This window comes from Pelophylax lessonae (assembly GCF_965119305.1).
Source record: "Pelophylax lessonae genome assembly, chromosome: 2".
Lineage (NCBI taxonomy): Eukaryota > Metazoa > Chordata > Amphibia > Anura > Ranidae > Pelophylax > Pelophylax lessonae.
Genome location: NC_138769.1, coordinates 122,218,294 through 122,243,330, shown reverse-complemented (window position 1 = coordinate 122,243,330; position 25,037 = coordinate 122,218,294). Strand labels below are relative to the sequence as shown.

The following is a 25,037-nucleotide window of genomic DNA, read 5'->3' as shown; positions in this document are numbered from 1 at the left end:
TCTTTGTTTAAAAAGTCTGACATCTAAAGTATACAACTGAACATGAATATAGGTCTCTGTTAGTACATACTTTTACCGCCCCATGGTACCACAAAAAATAACATGCATATTGAGAAGGACTTAATCACAGAAAAAAAATGACTCTTTGAATGAGATCCCACAGCTCCCAGAAGAAAATAGATTTTGGTTATCACTATGTTAATGAAGTTCTGCTTCATGGAAGTAAATCACAATAACCCAACTATGTTGCAACACCTCCCCCAGTACATAAATGAGTGTAACGTTACCCCCATAGGAGCCACTTGGTTGATTGGATCCTCTGCTCTTTGCCTCGACTCTGTGAATATCCTCAGCCCCTCTGGCACACCTGGTTGAATGAAAACTGCTGCAAGCACTTAAAGGGAAAACAAGACTCAGTTGGAAGACTGTTTGGTAAATCTGGTGAGGCACTGAGCCAGATTAAGCAAAAGCCCTTTAAGGGCAGTAACAGCGGGCCCCTTGGTTGTGTAGCAAAAGTCAGTGTCCAGCTGACTACTGTGACTACTGATCCCAGCACCACTTCTTCAGGCACTGTTAGCCCGCCTGGCTGCAACTGCCTCTCTCACTAGCCCACCTGGCTACTTCCCACAGTCCTGCCAGATGGCACACTCACCTGCCCTCTTGGCTGACTTCTCCCTGGAGATCTCCCAGACGTGCTGACTCTCTCCTGCTGTCCCCATACCTGCTCCTGTGCATCCAGGATAGGACTCTTTTGTGTGTTGTAGAGGATAGCTCCAGCACCTGAGCCCCAGGCCCGAGGTCACCTACCCCAGACTAGGGGGCACCTTCAAGGGCATCTGACAGCCTCCTCAGCACTCCATCTCCAATCTTCCACCCGACAGCACACTGCCTCTGCTGGCCGCCTGACTCTGAATATTTAAGAGGAACCTACCCCTGCCAGCCCATTTTGCTGGGGAGTGGCTGAAGCCTTCCTCAACACTCCAGGCAGCTTCTCCTAACCTTCCTCCCATTCTTCTGAAAACTTATCCAAGGTTCCAGCAAGTAGGGGGAGGTACCAGAGATGCTGCCTGATGAGTTCAGCCTCCCTAGATCACTTCTCCTGACCCAGATTAACACAGATTTGGCTGCCAGCCAAGCCTAAAAATGTACCTGCTCTACCAAAAACCTATGTACCGCCTATTCTAGCACACTAGAGGGTGCTGCACTTAAAGGGTAAGTTCACCTTTACAGAAAATCTGTGAGGCGAACTTACAATGGACCCCCTCCCCTATTCCACCCCCTAATGGGCACTGATGAGGCTGCACTGATGAGGTGGCACTGATGAGGTGGCACTGATGGGCACTGATGAGGCTGAACTGATAGGTTGCACTAATTGACACTAATGAGGTGGCACTGATGAGGCCACATTGATAGACAGCACTGATGTAGACTGATAGGTGGCACTAATGGGCACTGATAGGTGGCACTGATGAGGAGGCACTGATTGGCATATATAATTTGAGGAAAATATTCTTATAAATTAGTTTACCATTTGCCAATAAAAAAAAAAAAAAAAATACAGTATGTCCCCGGATTTCATTTTGAAAATTTGGTCACCTTACACTAGGCTTTAGTTTCACTGGTAATGTCCCCAGTGCCAGTTAGTGTCAGATTGGCCGCTGCACTATCGCAGTCACATTATAAGTCCCTAATCACCTACACCAGTAGTATAAAAAAAATAAAATAAATAAATATTCCAATATATTTATGCCATAGTGTGTAGATGCTATTCCTTTCACGCAAACCAATCAATATATACTTATTGGGATTTTTTTTTTTTTACCAAAGACAGTAGCAGAATACATTTTGGCCAAAATGTATAAAGAAATAAGATTTTTTAAATTGTTTTATTGGTTATGTTTTTTAGTAGAAAGTAAAAAAATATTGGTTTTATTTTTAGAACTTTCTGTCTTTTTTCATTTATACCGAAAAAAATAAAAAACCCAGTGGTGATCAAATACCACCCAAAGAAAGCTCTATTTGTGCAAAAAAAATGATATAAATTTAGTTTGGGAACAGTGTTGCATGACCGTGCATTTGCCAGTTAAAGTAGAACATTGCTAAATAGCAGAAAATGACCTGCTCATGAAGGGGGTAAAACCTTCCGGAACTGAAGTGGTTAAACATATACAGGCTGGTGTAAAGAGGCCCTTAAACAATATTATCAACCATCCCTGCTCTCTTTCAATTGCTATGTAAGGGCTTGTTTACACTTGCGGCTGGGGGGGGTGGCAGTAAAACATGTTTGAGCTGCATTTTTACCCTACTGCTCCCCCTTCCCAAGGATGTGCATGGAAGTCACCATTGTGGTACGGCGCCGCTCAGTGCATTCAGTGTGCCTTGAATGCAAATCATACTGCGCATGCACAAGTGACATCATTAGCTGGAGCTGATGTACATTAAGCCTGGTTTCACATGGGCTGTCTGATCATGTCCTCCTGTCAGTTTTTCCGGAGATCTGATCAAACCATCCATAGCTCTATATGGAGCAGTGGATGTCAAGGGAAATTTGTCTCCTGACACCCCCCCGGCATCCAATTTGATCCTGCCTGCCAAAAACAGCAGATCAGATGGCAGACGGATGGAAACGGACAGGCGGTCTGTTTCTATCTGACAGCCCCATAAAGAACAGCGGGTTGTGTCTGTGTCTGCTCTGCATAGCAGAGCGGTTATGGACCTGTCTTTCGCCTGCTCAGTGAGGAGATCCCCTGGATGCGGACTACGGAGAACGCCCGTGTGAAACCAGCCATGTAGTTAACAAATTTAGTTTAGCAAATTTAGGCCCTACAGGTAAGGCTTACCTTTAGGGCAAAGTTTATTGGCACTTTAAGCTGCAAAGGCAGTGGATGGGTAAACACATGGCACAGCCAGGTTGATTTGTAGAATAACTACCCCCAGTGGCATTTGGCAGGTACTACCGCCTGATGAGCATGACCCATCGCACATGGTTGTGGTGCGGCATTTACAGGGTAAACTTCTTACTGACCCTCGCATGTAAATTTACTGCTGGGCAGCGGTTCCTGTGCGCAGAATCGCATACAGGTACAAGATTCTGCACCTCCGGGTCTGCGGCCCGCACGCGTGCTGCCGGCGTCCCGCTCCCACCGCAGGAGCCAATCAACGGGTCCAGGGGACCCGATGTCCACCGGGACCCACCGATCGTTCCTGACAGAGGCAGAATGGTGGTCTACCTATGTAGACAAGGCAGACTGTTCTGTTAGTAGGGAAGGTAGTGATCTTGTATTTCTGCTAAGCAGGAACACAGATCTCTGTCCTCCCACAGTTAAAGCACCTCCCACACAGTTAGTAAGCACCCCCTAGGGACACATTTAACCCTTTGATCTCCCCTGAGGTTAACTCCTTCCCTGCCAGTATCATAGGTACAGTGACCGTGCATACTTTTTAGCACTGATCACTGTATTGGTGTCACTAGTCCCCAAAAAGTATCAAAAGTGTCACTTAGTGTCCGATTTGTCCGCCACAAAGTTGCAGTTCCCGCTAAAAGTCGCTGATTGACATCATTACAAGTAAAAAAACTTAAAATAAAAATATCCCATAGTTTGTAGATGCGATAACTTATGAAAAAAACAATAATTATATGCCTATTTGGATTTTTTTTTTACCAAAAACATGTAGTAGAATATATATTGGCCTAAACTAATAAAGAAATTCGATTTTTTTACATTTTTTTATTGGATGTGTTTTATAGCAGAAAAAAATATTGTTTTTTTTTTTTTTTCAAATTGACGGTATTTGTTTGTTTATAACGCAAAAAATAAAATTCGCAGAGGTGATCCAATATCACCAAAAGAAAGCTCTATTTGTGGTGAAAAAAAGGACATCAATTTTATTTAGGTACAGCGTCGCAATTGTCATGACCTGGTCATGAAGTGGTGTAAACCCTCCGGAGCAGAAGTGGTTCAAGCTGGCGGTGCAGAGGTGACATATTGCTTCCTTGCGGTGTGTCAAATGCCTCTGAAAAGTGATCTAACAGCTGCATGTGTAAGGGACAGTTCACACCATAGAAATGCAGTCTGTATGCGTTCCGGATGCATTTCTGCATACACGCTTTTGACGTGTTTCCGGTGTGTTTTTGATGCTTTTCAGTGCATTTTTTTTCTGTCTTTTTTCTTCACCCTTAGGGCCAGCTCACGCCACATGCAGTCCAGTGCGTTTTTTTTTCCTGCATCAAAAATGCAAGGATAGTGGGTTATATAGTTTTCAATGGCTTAGTTCACACCGGTGCTTGCAGTTCCAGTGCGTTCCAGTTCCAGAAAAAAAAAAGTAGAACATGCTGCAACATTTCCTGCACTGAAATGTACTGGAATGCTGTAAAACGCATCATAAACGCACTGGAACGCACCAAAATGCACCTAAACACACCAAAAATGCACTGGAACACACATGTCCCTATTTAAGACAGACAAAGTTTGTGTGCCTTTCTTTTATAAATTACCAAGTTTGTTTACATGGTGTGGGCGGATGTGGCTCTACATCTGGTGGCTGTTGGGTTCAGCCGGTTTCTGTTTGGAACAGTGTTAATTTTGTCGACTAAAACCGACTAAAATGTTTTCGTCGACTAACACAATTCAGATGACTAAAATACGACTAAAACTAAAATGGCATTTTAGTCTTAAGACTAAAATACGACTAAAACTAAAATGGCATTTTAGTCAAAAGACTATAACTAAAACTAAATCGAAATTTGCTGCCAAAAATGAACACTGGTGCACGCTCAAAGCATAAATAATAACATATTAGATTTTTCACTCCAGGACCAGCAGTAGTATATAATGAGTTTGGAAATTGTAGAGAAATGCTTAAATAATGCATTACAAATTACAATTGAACTACACCCATTTGATTATAGATGACTAAAATGAGTTTAGTCGACTAAAATGTAGGGCGTTTTAGTCGACTAAAATATACTGGAGTTTTAGTCGACTAAATACGACTAAAACTAAAACACTTGCAGAAGACTAAAATAGGACTAAAACTAAAATGCCATTTTAGTCCTAAGACTAAAACTAAATTGAAATTTGCTGCCAAAATTAACACTGGTTTGGAACACACCGATAGAGACGCTGATTTTTTTTTCCGGTCTTGTCTGTATATTAGGACGCTGTGCGCATGCAGAACCATGCTCCTGATGTCGTCTATATGACGAAACCCTTTGGGAGGAATCGGTTCCGCGCATACGTTGTCATGCACGGAGGTTGGCCATTTTGCTGGTTTGAAACATTATCATCACATTGCAGCCTACAGGCGATATTTTGTTCTCTGTTTGGTGAGTGTAATTCTACTATTTTATTAACCTTACTACACTATGAGACTCTCCTGCTGATTTCTCCTGACTCCTATGTACCCAACCTTAAATGTGGATGAGCATCTTTGGCTGTTAGGATTCATCTGTATCAGAGGCTGTCTGATTCTCATTAACCACTTAAGGACCATCCGTCGCAGTTTCACTGCGGCAGGCAGCCCCCTCCTGTGCGAACTGACATAGGACTACGTCGGTTGTGCGCCTGCCGCCAGTTGGCAGCGGGGTCTCTGATGCACTGGGCTGGCGGCTCGGATTGCTGCCGGCCACCCACGATCGCTCCCTGCTGAGTGAGAAAGATGGCCAGCTGTTGTAAACACAGCTGACCGTTATTCTCTCTGGAATGATCACAGAGCGTCTGTGATCCTTCTATATAGGATCACAGGTCTCTGTGATCATTTCAAAAGCCCATCCCCCATACAGTTAGAAACACTCCTCTAGGCTTATATTTAACCCCTTGATCACCCATTGTGTTAACCCTTTCCCTGCCAATGTCATTATTACAGTAACAGTGCATATTTTCAGCAGTAATAATGTCACGGGTGCCCCCAAAAGTGTCAAAAACGTTAGTTAGGGGTCCGATCTGTCCGTCACAATGTCGCAGTCCTGCTAAAATCACAGATCACCGCCATAGTAAAAATAAAATAAAATAAAAATGACATAAGTCTTTCCCATAGTTTGTAGACGCGATAACATTTGCGCGAACCAATCAAAATACCCTTATTGCGATTTTTTTTTTCAAAAAATATGTAGCAGAATACAAATTGGCCTAAAATTATGAAAAAATTCGATTTTTAAATTTTGGGGGGGGGGGGGGGTGTTATATAGCAGAATGTGAAAAATATTGTTTTTTTTTTTCTGAATTGTCGCTCTTTTTTTGTTTATAGCGCAAAAAATAAAAATTGCAGAGGTGATCAAATACCACCAAAAGAAATCTCTATTTGTGGCAAAAAAAGACATACATTTTATTTGGGTATAGTGTCACATGACCGCGCACCTTTCCGTTAAAGTAACGCAGTTTACACCTTTATATGAATTATACACCATGGTGGAAGAGTTTGTCAAGAATTACAATTTTGTGACTTTTTATACATCTGATGTTCTATTTCATATGGTTTGATGCGCTGCATTTTGTTTTTATAATGTCCTTATTTAAGTTTAAGAAAAAAGAGAGGGAAAAACGCACAGAAACGCGCATACAGAAAAGCATCTGGAACACATCTGGTCTGCGTTTCTATGGTGTGAACTGGCCCTAAATGGGGACATGTGCGTACCGATGCGTCTTTGGTGCATGTAGGTGCATTCCAATGTGTTTGCTGCGTTTCAGTACAGTTCACAGCGCACTGGAACTGACCGCGCTGGTGTAAACATTGTCATTGGAAACCATATAACCTACTATCCATGCATTTCTGATGCAGAAAAAAAACGCACTGGACTGCATGTGGTGTGAAGCGACCCTATACATAGTGGGAGGAGTTAGAAGTGGAAATGAGGTGGACCGCCCAGGGTGACAACACTGCTCCTCCATGGTGGGTGAAGGTTGTCACCCTAGGACAGGAAGTGTTTTATTTGCAGGATCATCAGGTGCAAATAAATGGAAAAAAAAAAGACTAAAATAAAAACGATTGCAGCCATGACATCTAAGGACTGGAAGGCTGCAATGTTGTTCCAGGGTTTAGATCCACTCTCCAGTAGAGAGCGGAATAATCTCGCAGAGGCACAGCCATGTACTAAGAGCCGCACCTGTCACTCCACAGAAGGGAAGACAGAACTACATCCCCCATGATGCACCTCGTCCCTCCTCCTGTCACCAGCAGCATCCTGCACAATGCACACACAGCAGAGCTGAGACAGCGCTGCCAGGGAGGAGTCCTGAGCCCACCAGGAGCCCCTGGCACTGCCCTCCCCGCTCCCCGGGATCCCCCTCACCCACACCGCCGCCCCACTGCCAGTCTGCCCGCCCGGGGCTCAGGAGCCCCCCCTCTCCTCCTCCAGTGCGGGGATCCCGGTCCATTCCGCAGCCTCCCACACTCTTCTTCTGCGGGGGGATTTTGGGTGGAAGGTCGGACCATTCAGCATGAGACGAGGATGATGCCAGCAAAGAAAGGTCCGGAGAGCAGATACCCCCTGCACTACCTGGTATGGCACAACCAGTCCAAGGAGCTGGAGAAGGAGCTGGTCGAGAGGCAGGTGGGTGATCTGTGGGTGGCATGGCATGGTGACAGGTGGCATCATTATCATCATCATAATCTATAGGGATCCATACACAGCATAGGGATCATCACTGCACCAAGAGATCCCTGGAGCTGTCACAGCAGCCTTTTACTTTTATATCTGCTATATAGGAATGGGGGAACCCTGATCCCCAATATGGGGGGAGAATCAGACCAGGAAACTGGGGAGACTGGTATATGTGATGGAGGGAGGCATGATCCATATACACACCCATTCTTTTCAGGTGGAATTGTGTGCATTCCCACAGATTATGCAGCCACTGCTATGCTGATATACATAGATCTATAATATATATATATATATATATATATATATATATATATATATATATATATATATATATATATATATATATATATATAAAGCTTTTGGACCTGTAAGACAAAGATCTATATGCCTATAGATCTACTGTACATATATATTCTATCTATCTATCTATCTATCTATCTATCTATCTATCTATCTATCTATCTATCTATCTATCTATCTATCTACTATCGATCGATCAATCAATCTATCTCTATATCTATAAATGTACTGTATATATTTATATGCTGTGGCTCCACATTCAGGGTTTGCAAATTATCGGATCCCATGTTTATTTCTTTTTTTTTTGTTGCTGTCAAGAAAAAAATAAGCCATAATTGGATTCAACATTTATTTTGGTGGTTGTTACTAAAAAAAACACATAAAAAAATAAGATTTGGGACCAAAAATTATTAGATCCAACATTTAATTTGGTGGTTCTAAAAAACATAACAAAATATCAGCTTTGAGACCAAACATGATTGAATCCAGCCTTTTTTTTTTTTTTGATGGATGTTACTAAAAAACACATAAAATAACAGATTTGGCACCAAAAATGATTGGATCCAACATTTATTTTGGTGGTTGTTACTAAAAAACACATAAAAATTATCAGCTTTGGGACCAAAAGTGATTGAACCCAACAATTATTTTGGTGGTTGTTACTAAAAAACACATAAAAATATAAGATTTGGGACCAAAAATTATTGGTTCCAACATTTATTTTGGTGGTTGTTACTAAAAGACACATACAAAATATCAGCTTTGGGACCAAAAATGATTGGATCCAACATTTATTTTGGTGGTTGTTACTAAAAAACACATAAAAAATATCAGCTTATGGACCAAAAATGATTGGATCCAACATTTATTTTGGTGGTTGTTACTAAAAAAACACATAAAAAATATCAGATTTTGGACCAAAAATGATTGGATCCAACATTTATTTTGGTGGTTGTTACTAAAAAAACACATAAAAAATATCAGATTTTGGACCAAAAATGATTGGATCCAACATTTATTTTGGTGGTTGTTACTAAAAAAACAAATAAAAAATGGTTCCAATATTTATTTTGTTGGTGATTATTAAAAAAAAAATCCCCCCCCCCCAAAAAAAATATTCCAAAATTTGTAGGATCCAACATTTATGCTGTTTGTTCCTGTTAAAAAAAATACATGGAAAAAACGGTTGTATTTGGGACAAAAAATGGTAGGATCCAACATTTATTTTGTTGGTTGCTAATAAAAAAAATAATACATAAAAAAAATTGCATATGGGACCAAAAATGACTGGATCCAACATTTTTTGCGTTTGGTTGCTTTTAAAAAAGAAAAACAATTTTTGGAACCAAAGTATGACAGGCTGGAAAGTTGTCACGACAAGAATCGGGGGTCGTGATATAAACCTTGCCTGGTTTTAGGTATAGTTATGGATTTGGATGCCAGGTCTTTGTAGGAAGGGCACATTAGATGTGTAAGTAGCACAGGGAACACATCTGCTGTCACATTAGGACACTATAACAAGCGCCTTCAGTAATGACCAAAGATTGTCCCCTGCCTTATCTTGTTGGGGTGGGACACGTGACCACAACAATTAGTCACATTATTCCATTACTCTGCTGCTATTTTAAGATTTGATAAGAATCTAGATGCTCATTCGGAAAGGGTTTGGGTGAATATATCGGATTGTGGCATATTGTGTTAATATATGTTTTGGAATCACAATTCATCTTGCAGCAGGGTCTTGTCACATCTGTCAGATTCTTCCATTTCCCTGTATTTGCTTGATTTACATTGCAGTGTGAGGCAGAAATAAAGGTGGGATCCACTTGTTCAGATAACCAGCTGATGCAACTTCCATTGCTTTAAAGTTGTGTTGGTTTCATGTCTACATTTCATTCATTTGGTTTTGTTCTTACTATGAGAATAGCAATGGCTGCAATTCCTATTACAGCTTTCTTCCTTATTGAGAAAGATCTTTTGGTGGCCATGTCATTCGGAGTCTTATCTCCAGGATCTGTAGTTTGTAGAATTGTAAATTAAAAATGTTCTTGTTTTGTTATGCAATGCTATGGGCTTCGTTATGCTATATATCTTTTTATGTCAAAATATAGTAAAGAATGTTTGCTGATGGTGTGTTGTACAAATAACCCTTTTTTCTGTATAGTTATATGCAAATTTTGGCTGTGGATAAGCTACAATTAAATACTCAAAAAGTAGCGACTTTTCACTGCTGATGATTTGGCAACAGTAACATGAAATTGAAAAGTTACAGTAATTTTTATATTCCTTCAGGCACGCTTCCTACAGTGTATGAAAGATCACTTTAGCATGCACTCTCCAATACGCTTATGTTGGCAATAACTCAGCAGTAATCATAGTGATAATTATCTTATATAATAAAAAGGCACTGAAGAGATCAATGTGCCCCATGACCATCCAGTCAAAATGAGACATTTTGGTAAATTTGGGCATAAGATGGCATCCAATACCAGGGGTTTGTCTATGTGTGTAGTCTCCTTCCAGCATTGGATTCTTTGGTCTTACAAGTGACCTCACAGAACAAATAATGTGATTTCCGAGGCCTTGCACTTGGGAGCATTTTGTGTGCCTTCCTAATTGGCTCCAAAAAAACACCAAACGTTGGCACCTGTGCGTTATCTAGGTGAGAGCTCACTTACGTTTCTTCCTGCTGTGCCCACTCTCCAATCTTTGTTGCCACAGATACAAAATTGTTCTGGATGAAAGTCTAAATACACTAGCAGCCTTCACATAAAGAGACCTTGTCATTATGATTTTTGTTTAGGTACCACTGTAAAATAAGAACATTTATGCCTCGTTTCCACTGAGTGGTACGGTACGGTTCGGTTCAGTACGGTACGGTTCGGTACGGTACACATTACGTTTCCACTGCCAATAGTACCCTTTCATGATAGGCGTGGTGTAGCAGGAAAGCTGTGATAGAGGATTCTCTGTCAACCAATCAAAGTTCTGCAGAGTGTAGCTCCACCCTGTTGGTACGGTACTAATGTGCTTGGTACCCCAACGAAAGGGTACCAAAAAGTGGTATGGTACGGTTCGGAATTAGGGTACCATTCATAATGGAAACGGCATAAATAGCGTACCGTACCGAACCGAACCAGAAAGCTCAGTGGAAACGAGCCATAATACTTACCTCTGTGCTGGGTGCTGATTCCAGTTGCACCTCTGCTCCTCTTTTTTTTTCCTCTGCCCTCTCTTTTCTTTTTTTTGTCTTTTTTCTCTGCAAAAACCTCAGCGCCTAGCCCTGCCCTAGTTCCCCACACTACTCTTGCCCCATGTTCCCACTCCTACCCTTAACAGCATTCCGTTACCCACCCAATCAGGGTGAATCCCAAATTCTATAGTTATATATACACCTAGAACCTTCCTGCAGACGCCAACCCAAAACCACATTATAAAAAGCTATAAACAAATGGTGTATTACATGCCGTTCATACTCACTCAGTCACTATGAGATTCGTTTTCTGGAATCTGCAAAAAACCTGGTTGATCCTGCTGCTCTCTATCTCCCCCTCCTGTTCATGTCCCCAATTAAGCTAGGGATTTTGCAGAGCAGTGTCGGCAGCTCTGCACATGCTCAGTTTTCAGTGAGTTTCTATGCTGAGTATTTCCTCTCTATCACATCTGAGCAGCCCATGTGATTAGAGAGTCACACATATGGGCGAATACACAGTGGTAAATCACAGCCCACTCCCTGCCCCCCTCCTCCATGCCCACTAACCAGCTAAACACAATGAGGGTGGGATTTTAGATTGTAAGCTCTAACGAGCAGGGCCCTCTGATTCCCTTTGTTCCAAATTGTACATGGAGTGCAGAATTATTAGGCAAATTAGTATTTTTGAGGATTCATTTTATTATTGAACAACAACCATGTTCTCAATGAACCCAAAAAACTCATTAATATCAAAGCTGACTATTTTTGGAAGTAGTTTTTAGTTTGTTTTTAGTTTTAGCTATTTTAGGGGGATATCTGTGTGTGCAGGTGACTATTACTGTGCATAATTATTAGGCAACTTAACAAAAATCAAAGATACAGTATACCCATTTCAATTATTTAATTTTACCAGTGAAACCAATATAACATCTCAACATTCACAAATATACATTTCTGACATTCAAAAACAAAACAAAAAAAAATCAGTGACCAATATAGTAGGGCTGGGCGATATGGCTGAAAACTGTATCACGATATCAGTGTTTCATATCGGTCGATATCAATATAAATTGATATTTTTTATTACCCATTTAAAATAAGGACCCTAGGGTTAGAATGCAGGGCGGCGGGCATGGTGCAGGAGAATGCAGGGTACTGGCATGGTGCAGGAGAATGCAGGGTGACTGGCATGGTGCAGGAGAATGCAGGGTGACTGGCATGGTGCAGGAGAATGCAGGGTGACTGGCATAGTGCAGGAGAATGCAGGGTGACTGGCATGGGGCAGGAGAATGCAGGGTGGCTGGCATGGGGCAGGAGAATGCAGGGTGACTGGCATGGGGCAGGAGAATGCAGGGCGGCGGGCATGGTGCAGGAGAATGCAGGGTGACTGGCATGGGGCAGGAGAATGCAGGGCGGCGGGCATGGTGCAGGAGAATGCAGGGTGACTGGCATGGGGCAGGAGAATGCAGGGCGGCGGGCATGGTGCAGGAGAATGCAGGGTGACTGGCATGGGGCAGGAGAATGCAGGGTGACTGGCATGGGGCAGGAGAATGCAGGGTGACTGGCATGGGGCAGGAGAATGCAGGGTGGCTGGCATGGTGCAGGAGAATGCAGGGTGACTGGCATGGTACAAGAGGATCCGGGGTTGTGGCTTGGGGGTCCAGCCAGTTCTTATTACAGTTCTTGAAAGTACTTTATGCTGCCTTGTGCAGCCAGCCCCCACACCCTGGGGGTCCAGCCAGTTCTTGAAACTTTTTTATGCTGCCTTGTGCAGCCAGCCCCCACACCCTGGGGGTCCAGCCAGTTCGTAGTCCGCCGCACAGTAACCACCTAACTCCCCACCCAGTAACGGACCACCGCCTTGCGCCGCGCTGTGATGATCGGTACAGAGAACTCCCCCGGCCTGGATGTGACGTCAGTCAGCTGCCGGGAGAGGAAGCGGGCGGTGCGTCTGTACAGGCCAGGGGCTGTTATAGGATAGGTACTATCCTATCACAGCCCCTGGCCAGTACGCACCGCCCGCTTCCTCTCCCGGCAGCTGACTGACGTCACATCCAGGCCGGGGGAGTTCTCTGTACCGATCATCACAGCGCGCCCGCAGCTGACGTCACATCCAGGCGCAGCGCGAGGCGGTGTTCCGTTACTGAGTGGGGAGTTAGGTGGTTACTGTGCGGCGGCCTACGAACTGGCTGGACCCCCAGGGCTTTCAATTTCTAATATGCTAATATCGAGCCGGTTATCGTTATTGCTATCGAAAACGGTACTATCGCGATATATATCGATATCGCATTATCGCCCAGCCCTACAATATAGCCACCTTTCTTTGCAAGGACACTCAAAAGCCTGCCATCCATGGATTCTGTCAGTGTTTTGATCTGTTCATCATCAACATTGCGTGCAGCAGCAACCACAGCCTCCCAGACACTGTTCAGAGAGGTGTACTGTTTTCCCTCCTTGTAAATCTCACATTTGATGGACCACAGGTTCTCAATGGGGTTCAGATCAGGTGAACAAGGAGGCCATGTCATTAGCTTTTCTTCTTTTATACCCTTTCTTGCCAGCCACGCTGTGGAGTACTTGGACGCGTGTGATGGAGCATTGTCCTGCATGAAAATCATGTTTTTCTTGAAGGATGCAGACTTCTTCCTGTACCACTGCTTGAAGAAGGTGTCTTCCAGAAATTGGCAGTAGGACTGGGAGTTGAGCCTGACTCCATCCTCAACCCGAAAAGGCCCCACAAGCTCATCTTTGATGATACCAGCCCAAACCAGTACTCCACCTCCACCTTGCTGGCATCTGAGTCGGACTGGAGCTCTCTGCCCTTTACCAATCCAGGCATGGGCCCATCCATCTGGCCCATCAAGACTCACTCTCATTTCATCAGTCCATAAAACCTTTGAAAAATCAGTCTTGAGATATTTCTTGGCCCAGTCTTGACGTTTCAGCTTGTGTGTCTTGTTCAGTGGTGGTCGTCTTTCAGCCTTTCTTACCTTGGCCATGTCTCTGAGTATTGCACACCTTGTGCTTTTGGGCACTCCAGTGATGTTGCAGCTCTGAAATATGGCCAAACTGGTGGCAGGTGGCATCTTGGCAGCTGCACGCTTGACTTTTCTCAGTTCATGGGCTGTTATTTTGCGCCTTGGTTTTTCCACACGCTTCTTGCGACCCTGTTGACTATTTTGAATGAAATGCTTGATTGTTTGATGATCACGCTTCAGAAGCTTTGCAATTTTAAGAGTGCTGCAACCCTCTGCATGATATCTCACTATTTTTGACTTTTCTGAGCCTGTCAAGTCCTTCTTTTGACCCATTTTGCCCAAGGAAAGGAAGTTGCCTAATAATTATGCACACCTGATATAGGGCGTTGATGTCATTAGACCACACCCCTTCTCATTACAGAGATGCACATCACCTAATATGCTTGATTGGTAGTAGGCTTTCGAGCCTATACAGCTTGGAGTAAGACAACATGCATAAAGAGGATGATGTGGTCAAAATACTCATTTGCCTAATAATTCTGCACTCCCTGTATTGTAACTGTAATGTCTGCCTTCATTTTGTTAAGCGCTGCGCGAACTGTTGGCGCTATATAAATCCTGTATAAAAATTAATATTACATGTCGATTAATGGCGGCTTCACCTCCCTCTTATTCTAAGACACAGGCTGGAGGGGCGAGACACAGCGTGTGACTGGCAAAAAAACTCCCACACCATGTTATTGCCAAAACATAATAAGATTTAAGTTCAAATATATATTTGTATGACGATTTATACAGTTTATTAAAGAAAAATTTTTACTCTGTATTCCAAAGGCTGTTTTTTTTTTAAATGTTGAACATGTGACCAGCAGCAGAGGACTAGCGGCTCCTCCTGCTTATGTCTCCCCGCAGACAGGCTGGGAAAGAGCTGGGTCATGTGACAGCTGTATATAGATTAGGAAAAAGGTACTTAGATTGGTGCCAGCATCCATACACAGAAATACAGTTGTGCTCATAAGTTTACATACCCTGGCAGAATTTTTGATTTCTTGGCCATTTTTCTGAGAATATGAGTGATAAACACAAAAACTTTTCTTTTACTCATGGTTAGTGTTTGGTTGAAGCCATTTATTTTTCAGTCAACTGTGTTCACTCTTTTTAAATCATAATGACAACAGAAACTACCCAAATGACACTGATCAAAAGTTCACATACCCCAGTTCTTAATACTGTGTATTGCCCCCCCTAACATCAATGACAGCTTGAAGTCTTTTTTGATATTTGTGGATGAGGCTCCTTATCTTCTCAGATGGTAAAGCTGCCCATTCTTCCTGGCAAAAAGCCTCCAGTTCCTGTAAATTCTCGGGCTGTCTTGCATGAACTGCACGTTTGAGATCTCCCCAGAGTGGCTCAATGATATTGAGGTCAGGAGACTGAGATGGCCACTCCAGAACCTTCACTTTATTCTGCTGTAGCCAATGACAGGTGGACTTGGCCTTGTGTTTAGGATCATTGTCCTGTTGGAATTCTGTGTTGGATGATGGCGCCCACAACTGTAGAAGGGACAATGTAGAATAAACAGTGTGTTTAGTATCACTTTAAATTGCAGATGGATCCAGGGATTCTACAGCATCCCTGGATCCATGATATGTACTTTTCTGTCACTTATTCTTAAATCTTGATGACCTGTAAGGCCCCTTTCACACAGGGCAGACTCCATAATGTGCATCCGCCTGCTCAGCAGGGGAACTCTTCTCTGATCTCTGCTGAGCAGGCAGATGACATGTCCGTGTCTGCTCCACTATGCAGAGTGGACACGGACACAGCCCTGCTGTTCTCTATGGGCGGTCAGATGGAAGCCGATTGCCTGTGTGTTTCCATCCTGTCTTTCGATCCGTTCCGCTGGACGAATAGGGAAGTGAACCCTTCATCCATCTGATTTTGGCAGAAAAGATTGGATCGGATGCCGGCAGGTGTCAGCGGACACACACATGTGTCTGCTGACATCTGCCGCTCCATAGCAACTGACATCAGCCGCTCCATGTGTCCGCTGACATCTGCCGCTCCATATCCGCTGACATCCACCGCTCCTTAAAGAACAATGGCTGGTCTGATCAGGTCCGCCTGAAAAGCTGAAAGGCAGACCTGATTGGACCACCCGTGTGAAACCAGCCTAGCATGCACTAAACACACCATTGATGAAACATCTTTTGTGTCAGTTCGTTCACCACAGATTACTCTCTTTTATGTATCTCCTTTCATTTCAGGATCTTGGCCCCCTACAATGCCCATCATTGTTGCTACATTGTTAGTGTTACTCTTGACCATTTTTTGCAACTACTGAGAAAATTTGGGGTATTTTTTTTCTAAATAAAATACTTCCAGGGTAGTGCTCTCTAATTTCCCTGTCCCAAGTGCCAAAAACCTGCACTAACAAATTATTGTATTCCTCTGCTTACTATGGTAACCCTGATATATCCTAATGTACTTTGATGGTATTGTACATTAGAAGTGGAACCCTATGGATTCATTTCTCAGTTATCCATATTTAATTTTATTGTACTTATAAGGGGAGATTTACTAAAGCTGATGCAAACAGAGTCTTGTGCAGGTGTGAAAAGCAACCAATTAGCTTCTAACTTCAGCTTGTTCAATTAAGTTTTGCCAATAAAACCTGGAAGCTCATTGGTTACTATGCACAGCTGCATTACATTCTGTGTGCTTCAGCTTTAGTAAATCTCCCCCATTGTATGTCTGTTGGAGTATACGACATAAGCTAGTGTCTTTTATTAAACCCACTGCCTTCCCTGAACATCAGGACACCTCTGTGGGGCAGCGAGGGTCAGTTTACATTTGGGGGTACCAGCATGCCCTTGTCCCCCATGCAGATGGGGAGCAATTTTGCATAAATATACAACTGTGCAACAGCAATATGCATGCAGTAATGCTCATTAGAAATATATATTACTTAATCAGTGTAGGTGTGAATCCAGCTTTAAACCTTCCTGGGAAATAGCAGATGAAGAATGAAGTTCTGAAAGACACACTGATGAATGAGACCCAACGATTCATGCTGGCAAGACACAGGCAGGATTTTTACTATGACAAAAAAGCCAATATTTCTCCTTTTTCAAATGATCACTGAGTACCCTGCAGCAGCCATGACTTCTAAGAGCCTACTCCAATGATTTTTCATCATCTTTTTTTCTTTTCAGAGCAGACTGATATCAGATGTTATAGTTTCATCATGTTAGTAGCGTATTTTTTTGGCAATCATTGCTTTTTCAGGCCCTTTTTACTATTGAATAATGAAATCTTTGAAGTATCCACCAAGATTTCCATAACATTTTCTTGTAGCTCTGAAATGGTCATTTATCTGTCTTCATCTGTAAACTATTTGATCTGAAACAAGAACCAAACAGTTCAAGGATATTTTTAGGCTCAGTGACAAAGTCCAGCTCCAGCTTACAGAGAAAAAATACATAGCCCTGCACAAGTAAAAATAAAAAAGCAGCTTACGGCGCATTACTTACCTTATCTCTGGTGCTGCCATTTATAGACACTGTTCTGTGATCCAGCATTTGCCCTCTTTTGGGGTAAATAACTCCTAGCTTCATTCAACTCAGTTTCTGTGAGCCAAAGGTGTTAAGTGCCGGTTCACATTTGTGCAATTGCGGAGATTGCATGTAATTCGGAGCGCACTGCTCCTTCATTACATGCGATCTCATGTGCGGTGCGAATTTCAGACATACACTTTGTATGGCTAAATTCGCAACGCATCCGCAATAAACACACACAGGAGGCTTTTTTTCATCCGCAGCAGAATTGGATCGAATTGTGGTTCACACTAGTGCGATCCGATTCTGTGCGAACTTGCAGATCACACTGCGATATGCGATCACAACTGGGGGTGTTATTAACTTTTAATTGACACCCCCTGCGTATCGCATATGGCAGTGTGAACTGCCAGAGGTGCGGATGCAATGCGGGATCACGCTGCATATTCGCAGCGTTCCCGCATTCCACAAATGTGAACCGGGACTAAATCCCCATCCTCTGGGAATATGTCAGCAAGCTATTCTTGTCTCCCAGAAGGACACTTCTTTAGGTGGTTAAAGTCTCTTCAGCATTAGAACTTTGACCACCACTGTGTAGGAGTAAGAGGATCCATGATGTCACTTGACTTCACTTAGAAGCAGTAAGATGATCCATGATGTCACGTGACTCCACTGAGGAGATGTAAGAGGATCCATGATGTCACCTCATTCCACTGAAGAGGCGTAAGAAGATTCATGATGTCCTGTGACTTCACTGAGGATGGAGGGGTAAGAATATTCATGATGTCACCTGACTCAACTGAGGAGGTGCAAGAAGATCCATGATGTCACCTGACTCCAGTGAGAAGAAGTAAGAGGATCCATGATGTCACACGACTCAATTGAGGAGCAGTATAAAGAGCCATGAGGTCATTTGACTCCACTAAGGAGGAGTAGAAGGGTCTGTGATGTAATGTTACTCCACTGAGAAGGAGTAGAAGGATGTATGATGTTGTGCGACTCTACTGAGAAGGGGAATGAGGAGCCATGATGTCATTCGACTGCACTGAGGAGAAGTAGAAGGATCTACAATGTCATGCGACTCCACTGGGGAGGAGTAGGACTCTCTATAACAGGGGTCTCAAACTGGTGGCCCTCCAGCTGTTGCGGAACTACAAGTTCCATCATGCCTCTGCCTATGGTAGTCATTCTTGTAACTGTCAGCCTTGCAATGTCTCATGGGAATTGCAGTTCTGCAACAGCTGGAGGGCCACCAGTTTTGGACCCCTGATTTTCTAATGTCACACGACTCCTCTGTGGAGGAGTAAAACTGCCAATAGACAAGTAGATTTACTAGAGAATGTTCGTAGAAATATTTGTAAGAAAATTCAGTACATTCAGTGACTTGACGGATGTCTTTCAAAAGTAGTTTGAAATTTAGTTTGCTTTTAATATTGGGTTTTTGGAGTGAATGGATTTTTCCTAATGAAAATCACATACAATGTTGGAAATTCATCCGGTAGCTCAGCAGGGGATCTGTCTGCTGATCTCTGCTTAGCAGGCGGGTGACAGGTCTGTCTCCGCTTCACTTATGCAGAGTGACATGGACACAGTCCGCTCTCCTCTATGGGTGATTGGATGTAAGTGGACCGCCTGTCTATTTAAACCTGACTGCCATCCGATCCTGTTTATGAATGATGAGAGTGTATGTTGTTGAGCCTAATGCCCTTAGTAGTGTCAGTAAAAGAATTGTGTTGTAAAGTGCAAACAAAGTCTAAAATCTTCCTCCTTAGTGTCCTTGGTAAAAAGTAAGTGGGTCATATATAAATATCGATATCATAAAATCAAACACTGGTTCCTAGGCAAACTCTAATACAGTTATTATAAATGTGAAACACAAATATGTACTGTGGAAAAAAAAAAACGCAACTGAATGGCGTAATCGCAAAATCACAATATCCCAATATAATCGCAGAAACCAAACAAATACCTAAAAATGCAACACGTATATGCAAGCCATAAGTGAATCCATATTATTACCAAAAACAAGGGCAACCAAAGTCTGAAACCTTCCTCCTTACAGCTGAGTTCCAGCCTGAAATTTTTTTTTTAGATAAAAATACCCCCGGCACAGTCAGGGCTAGTGCATTTAAGCAACGATAGCCTATGAACTGTCCCCAGTTTCACTTACCTTTTAGAAGAAATACTTACCTTGAAAATGTCTTGTCAAGCGCTGCCATCTCAGGTGTGGGCAGCTGAAGCCGGAGCGTCCTCTTCAGTGTCCTCTTGGGTGACGTCGGAGTTCCAGAATGCCATGTACCGCCCTGCTTGTCACTTCCGGGACAGGCGCGTCATCCCTGCACAGCTTCTGGGCATGCCCAGAAGCTCTTTAGCAGGGAATGAAGCACCTGCACCAGAAGTGACGAGGGACACCGGTGCAGGCGCATTGACTCCTGGGATCGATGACGCTCATCTCCCAGGAGTCAATGCAAGCAGTAAGTGACGGCGGCGGCCGTGTCCACAGAGGGAGGAAGAGGAAGGAAGGAAGGTGTAACGTTCATGCGTTTTTGTTTGTGGATGGATTTACAGCTGCAGAATTATTACACTCAGTAGCCTTGTAGAGAATCTGTTGAACAACATATCCAACTCTCAGGACTTCATCACCGTGTACAGCCTGTTATATACTATATATATATATACTAATAGATGTTTAATGGAGGGATAGAGTATATGAGGATATATAGATGAGAGACAGGCTTTGTATGATGAGCACTAGAAGTAGTATTAGGAGAGTTGCAGGTGATGGTAAAGCAGATAGATAGTCTTGGTAATTGCAGTAGATGACAGTAGGAGACTGGTTAGCAAGAATCCCCTGCGGGGTACTTATCACTTAGATAGGTTTAGGAATAACAGTGTCCATTAGAGAGGGGTGATCCCGTAGCGAGATACGGATCACCAGCGAGGTTTCCGGCTTCAGTTCAGCGAGGGAGTATGTCAGCAGCTCCGACTTCTCAGGCGTAGGTGCGATGAACATGTGGGTTTGAACGAGCGATGAGTGAGAGCAAACCGGCGATTGAAATAGCCGCTCATAGCGGCGCTCGGCAATGATGTCATCCGGCCTTAAAGGTATATGCGTCCCTTGTTACACAAGATGGGACGCAATTAGGAGAGGAGAAATATGGAAACAAGGGTACCAGAGGTACCGGAACATTACAGTACCCCCCCCTTAAGGCAGGCTCCGGAAGGCCTCTAGAACTGTTTTTTCCGGATATTTCGAGTGGAAATTGCGAATCAGTCTAGGGGCATGTATATCGGAGGTATCCAGCCAGGTGTCATCTTGGGGCCCATAATTCTTCCATCGTACAAGATACTGGAGTCTTCTTCTATTGAAACGGGAATCCAAAATTTCTTTTATCTCAAATTCTTCTCCACCTTCCACTTGTACAGGAGGTGGAGGTGAGATAGTAGGCCTTATTCCTTGGTTAGGAACATGGGGCTTCAGTAGAGACACATGGAAGACAGGATGTATCTTGAGGTCTACTGGCAATGTGAGTTGTACTGCAGCTTTTCCAATAAGCTTCTCTATTGGAAAAGGTCCCAGAAATAGAGGTCCAAGTTTTTTACTAGGGATCTTTAGTCTCAGATTTTTTGTAGAAAGCCAAACAAGATCCCCAATGGCATATTGGGGAGAGGGTTTCCTACGGAGGTCGTAGTACTTTTTTTGTTGGCTATGAGCATGAGATATGGTATTGTTGAGTAATCCCAGAGAATCCTTTATCTGGGCAAGATAATCAGATGCCACTGGATTACTTGATGGCAAGATACGTGGAGGAAGGAGTGTGGGATGAAACCCATAATTCAGGTAAAACGGACTTTGCTTAGTAGTGCTATGAGTAGCGTTGTTATAGGCGAATTCCACCAGTGGGAGGAGATCTGCCCAATCGTCCTGTAGATACGAAGTATAGCAACGCAGGTACTGTTCAATGCACTGGTTAACTCTCTCTGTCTGTCCGTTGGTCTGAGGGTGGTAGGGAGAAGTAAGGTTACGCTTGTTACGGAACAGGGCACCCCTGAGCAGGTACCTCCGTTGACAGATGCTCCTAGTGCTTCCCGAGGGCTCCAAGCACTCCACCAGACACCGTAAGCACTTCAGACTCCACGAACCGCCGCAGCTTGGTTAGGGTCTTGGCATCTCCTACCCACCCTGGACCAACGACAAGGCTCCAGGTTCCTGTGGGTGAACCTCTCTTTCCCCAGAGAGTGCAGCACGAACAAGCTCTTACACAAGCTCTTATAAGAGCTTAGTGATTCTCTAAGGGAGTATGGAAGACCATAGCAATCCCTGCAGCAGATTCCCCCAATAACGAGACAAAGCTCCGAGATGAGGGTAAAACAGGAACAACATTTATTGGAAGAACAGAGCACACTTTTATACAGAAATTGGAACATCCCTCCCCCAACAACCGCCTTCCCATTGGTCAATTGCAAAGCACTTGCAGTCCTCACCAAGGTCCTCTCCAGCATATGCAAATGAGGGCTTGAAAATGAGTCAACAGGGATTGGTCAGATAGCTTTGACCAATGCAAGGAGACAGAAGCCCCAGGGGGCAATCAATGCACACAACAGTCAGACACAGAACAATGGTTCCCTAGTGAGCCCTCAATACACATCACTCTGAGTGTCAATAGACCGCCCGTCTCCTCACAACTTCCTGTAATGCCCATATTAGGAGTTGGCTTCCTGTTCCTTACAGTTTACAGGAATACGTTTTAGCTTCCAGGAGAGGCAAGGCTCCATTAGCCACATGTTTAAAGAAACACAAAAGGACACAAAAATGCATAACTCCCAGTCTACTGTACAGAACCCCTACATTCAACCCATCCCCAGATAGCCTGGATCTGAGCGCTCAACATATCCAAACAGCGCTCAGATGCCACAAACACAGTCAAATCGCCATGGAGCCAAAGTCTTTTAAAGTTTGGTCCATAGTCCAAAGGCAGCAGGCGGGCAACCAGGCTCCTCCAATGCAATGTGGCGAGACTGGTCTCGTCACAACGCTCTATTCGCAGTATCTGACATAGAGCTAGCCAAAACTTTGAGATGAATTGTGAACCACGGTCAGACAGCAGTGTTTTTGGAATACCATGTAACTTAAAGACATGTTTCACAAGTAATTCCGCTGTTTGCTTGGATGAAGGTAGTTTTCGGATAGGGGTGAAATGTGCCATCTTGGTCAGATGGTCCACTGATACCAAGATGGTGTTGAATCCTTTGGAAGGTGGTAGTTCCACTATGAAGTCTAAGGATACCACTTCCCACGGAACCTGGGGTATCGGTAAACTACAAAGTAATCCTGATGGTTTCGTGTTGTCAATTTTAGACCTTGCACAGATATCACAAGATGAAACTAACTTTTTTACGGTTGTCTTCATGTCTGGCCACCAAAATTGCCTAGTGAGTAGATTGAGAGTTTTAGTCATACCCATATGTCCTGCCATAGGTACATCATGCGACAATTCTAAGATCTTGGTTCGCATAGTAGGGGGTATGTATAATTTATCGTTGTAGTAGAGGAAGCCTTCTGCGTCAGTAGTTAGTTGTGGTGGAGGTGAATCCAACCCTATGCTGTGCAAAATCTCCTCCTTCAGTGAGCGAACGACTCCGATAATACGTTCAAGTGGTATTATAGGAACTGAGGGAACCTCAGTGCAATCTTTCTCGGCTAGTCGTGAGAGTGCATCCGCTTTTTTATTTTTGTCTGCGGGCGTGTAAGTTACTAAAAAATTAAATCTCAGAAAGAATAACGACCACCGTACCTGCCGGTGGGAAAGAGTTCTATTAGTCTGAAGGTATTGGAGGTTTTTGTGATCAGTATATATCAGAATTGGCAGTTGAGTGCCCTCAAGTAGATGTCTCCAATTCTCTAATGCCAGTTTTATGGCTAATAACTCCTTCTCACCTACTGGGTAGTTCACCTCGGGGCTACTTAATGACTTTGAAAAGAAAGCAACTGGGTGAAGAGGTGAGGTGTTTGTTGGTCGTTGTGAGAGAACTGCTCCTACTGCCATATTAGACGCATCTACCTCCAAGATGTATTGAAGGGATGGGTCTGGATGGCATAGTATGGGGTCAGTAGTAAAGCTTGATTTCAGCAGAGAGAATGCTCCATTTGCTTCTTTTGTCCAATTAAATGGTCTCTTCATGCTTGTAAGTTGTGTGAGAGGTTTCACAATCGCAGAGAAGTTTTTAATGAATTTCCTATAGTAATTAGAGAATCCTAGGAACCTTTGTAATGCTTTGCGAGTGGTTGGCACAGGCCAATCCAGAATGCAGGATATTTTGCTCATGTCCATTTTGATTCCACTTTTAGATATAATATATCCTAGGAATAGTACCTCCTCTTTATGAAACAAACATTTCTTTGATTTAACATATAAGTTATGTGCAAGTAGTCTTGACAACACAAGTCTCACATGTTTTATGTGCTCAGGTAAGGAATGAGAATAGATAAGTATATCGTCCAAATATACTACCACACAAACATCAAGCAAGTCTCGGAATATCTCGTTTATAAACCGTTGGAAGGCTGCGGGGGCATTACATAGCCCAAATGGCATTACAAGGTACTCAAACAGTCCGTATCTGGTTCTGAATGCCGTCTTCCATTCATCCCCTTTACGGATTCGAATTAAATTGTATGCCCCTTTTAGGTCCAATTTTGAAAAGAAAGAAGCCCCACGCACCTGTTTGATAAGTTCAGGAATAAGAGGTAAAGGATAACGATCCTTTATTGTGATGGCATTTAATTGTCTGAAATCAATGATAGGCCTAAGGCTAGAGTCCTTATTGCGGACGAAGAAGAGCCCAGCAGCAGTGGAGGAAGTAGAAGGTCGTTTGAATCCTTTTGCCAAGTTTTCATCCAGATACTCCTTAAGGTGAGAGAGTTCATCCTGTGAGAGAGGATATACATGTCCGTAAGGCAACTTGCTATTAGGGAGCAGATCGATACAACAATCATAGTCCCTATGAGGAGGTAGCATTTGAGCGTTTTTCTCAAGGAAAACCTCCGATAAATCTTGATAACATTTAGGAATAATGTCATCCGGCAGTACAGACAGGATCCTATAATGTGTGGGGAGGTTACACGTCGTCTCACAATAGTGAGAAGAGAAGGCTAACGTTCTTGTTTTCCAATCGATGATTGGTTGATGTATGTGTAACCAGGGAAGTCCCAAAATGATTGGAAAATGTGGTGAAGTTAATACATCAAAGGTGGTGGTCTCCACATGAGACACGTCAGCAGTTACAAGAAGTGCCTGTGTCTGACTGGTGATAGGACCAGAGGATAAAGGGGTACCGTTAATAAAACTAACGGAGACAGGTTTGGGTTTTGAAACAATAGGTATTTTATTAAGGGAGACAAAACA

General features: G+C 43.3%; 1 protein-coding gene across 5 annotated transcripts in view; it reads left to right on the top strand.

The window, feature by feature from the left end:
- Positions 1–7,129: 7,129 nt before the first annotated feature.
- ANKRD13B (ankyrin repeat domain 13B) overlaps positions 7,130–25,037 on the top strand; it is a gene marked incomplete at its 5' end in the record, with an annotated part of 332,368 nt that continues 314,460 nt past the window's right edge. For 2 of the 5 annotated variants that reach the window (XM_082245099.1, XM_082245096.1), the window contains one exon: positions 7,145–7,549. In XM_082245099.1, coding sequence (XP_082101225.1) covers positions 7,145–7,549 — 405 coding nt within the window. Of the gene's footprint in view, positions 7,550–25,037 lie in introns of all 5 variants that reach the window. The other 3 variants (XM_082245098.1, XM_082245097.1, XM_082245095.1) reach the window with 2 other exon arrangements.